At 38.7% G+C, this 2,021-nt stretch overlaps 1 protein-coding gene across 1 annotated transcript; it reads right to left on the reverse strand.

The window, feature by feature from the left end:
* Window positions 1–585: 585 nt before the first annotated feature.
* On the reverse strand, window positions 586–1,793 carry LOC138189368 (baculoviral IAP repeat-containing protein 3-like). The gene is made up of 4 exons (XM_069131431.1): window positions 1,651–1,793; window positions 1,073–1,575; window positions 769–909; window positions 586–692 (listed from the first exon to the last, which is right to left on the reverse strand). Exons 1-4 carry the CDS (start codon window positions 1,791–1,793, stop codon window positions 586–588), a joined length of 894 nt encoding a protein of 297 aa, XP_068987532.1.
* Window positions 1,794–2,021: the final 228 nt, after the last annotated feature.

A 2,021-nucleotide genomic window follows, 5' to 3' on the forward strand; every position in this document is an offset into this window, starting at 1 on the left:
AGATCCTTGGATTCGTCGAGGATAGCCTTCGTTTAGTAGGTGAGGGAAATTGGCGTTGCTGCTAATTGGTCAATCTCCATATCGGTGGTTAGTAAAAGATGCTAGCCGCCCTCGAGGGAAAGTTGCTAGTGGGAGACGCCGTTCGTTGAAAAATAGGTCTCTCCTAACTTCCCGTAGCTGGAACAAAGACTGTTTGTCCGTCTGAACGACTTTAGCCAACTAAATCTTAAGATTTATATCAGGCCCTCAGGCTAGCCTAACATGTACTGCGAAGACGCATCGACATCTGGCAATCATCTTACTCGAAGAATAGGGTCTGCGTGTGGCGAGCCACGGGACAGAAACCGTTGGAATGTTTACTGTCGCGTGCCGTCACAAATATTTCTTTTAAGGACAGCTATAGAATTATGCAATACCTTTGTTATACAAACCCGTGACCGCGGTTACGTTCGGCGACTGGTTGTCGATTTTCTTGCTCCAGAGCAGCTAAAATAGTAATCAGTGTATTTAAATGTAATATATAATGGAATTTATTATATGTATACGGATTTCATACAAATTAACGAATATGTGTTTTCATTTTTATCACTTACCAATTTTCCCAACGAGAGTCATTTCATTAGTATCATTTTCACTAGTGGATCTCTCAGGATTCCCATTTGCAATTTGTATTGCTGCCTGAAATAAATATACTGTACATAAGTATGTATTGCAATTATTCATTATACACAATGTTATATATATTGTTCAGGGTATAAGTTTTTATACTTGCACCTTCAGCAGTTTCATATAACTCCTGGCCTGTTACTTTATTAACATATTCCCAGCCTCGTACTGTTAATAAATAACAACAGCTGGGAGACGAAATTGCGTGCTGTTCCCATGGATCATCTTCTGCTCTCCAACTTCCTATACCAATTCCACAATGGTAACATGTAGTGCAATCATTTATTCCGGTCTAGTAGAAGCCTGCATGGGCTAATTCTTCAATTGTCTGTGTCATATATGTAGGCCATGTTGTGAACGAATTTAATCTGGATTCGTAGCTTCTTAACTCTTTTTAGTCCCAAACGGCTAAGTTCATATGCCGTCGGGTTTCTTGAATATCTTAAAAATCGATGGTCATTAAAATCAAATGCCTTCTGATATTGTAAACCATAAGGACAAGATATATTTCTATTTTTTCGTTTTGTCCGTCGAACTTTAGCAGGATCTGCTCCGATTGGTACATTATTACAATGTTCATTGCGGATAAATCTGCACTCTGGAGAACGCATCTCATGAATTTGCATGGGAATATCAACCACTGACCACTGACTTGCTACCAATTGACATTCAAAGCATCTAACGACATCAAAGTTTCTAGTATAATAGAATTCTGCAGCTGCAAGACTGACAGGGTCAATGAAAGACACAGGCCAATTTCGAAAACTTGAACGCCTTGCTGCTTCAAAACGAAAATCATCATAATATTCTTGAACGTCACGCGATGTGGATGGAACCGGCGGCATTTCTATCGAGAATATCGGTGGCATTGTCGACATCGACGGTATCGGTGATGTTAAATCAATCACCCTTGCTGAAGGTACAGGGGATGGTATATCAACCATAATTTCAGGAAGTACCATGGATGTTGAAGGTACGGCTAACTCAACCGCCGATATTGAATGAACCGACGGATTTGAATCATCTGACAATGTTGAAGGAACAGGCAGTAATTCTTCATCTTCTGTAGATTCTGCATCATGTTCCATGAAATATCGGAAGTTGATTGTAGGAATCATTGTATCCATTTTAATTGTAATTTATTGCGCCTTTAAACCTATTTAAAAGAAAAAGACATTGAAATTGAATCTACTAATTGTAGATGACTTAAGAAATATTATACGTGTACAATCGATCAAACAAAAACGTATTAGAGACAAAATTACGAATATCAGGTGTTCACGAGGTCGCCTAAGGCTTTGAAAATGGCTCTCTGGAAAACGGCTGGTGCATTAATTAATTAAATTAATTAATTC

The sequence above is a fragment of the Bombus flavifrons genome, unplaced genomic scaffold (genome assembly GCF_040668555.2).
Source record: "Bombus flavifrons isolate JBK064 unplaced genomic scaffold, iyBomFlav1_principal scaffold0027, whole genome shotgun sequence".
NCBI classification, from domain to species: Eukaryota; Metazoa; Arthropoda; class Insecta; order Hymenoptera; family Apidae; genus Bombus; species Bombus flavifrons.

Coding starts and splice junctions, on each gene's coding strand:
- LOC138189368 (XM_069131431.1), bottom strand. CDS start 1,793: ATGGATACAATGATTCCTACAATCAACTTCCGATATTTCATGGAACAT. Junction 1,576..1,650: donor CATTCAATATCGGCGGTTGA/GTTAGCCGTACC, acceptor ACCTTCAGCAAG/GGTGATTGATTTAACATCAC. Junction 910..1,072: donor GACGGCATATGAACTTAGCC/GTTTGGGACTAA, acceptor GAATTGGTATAG/GAAGTTGGAGAGCAGAAGAT.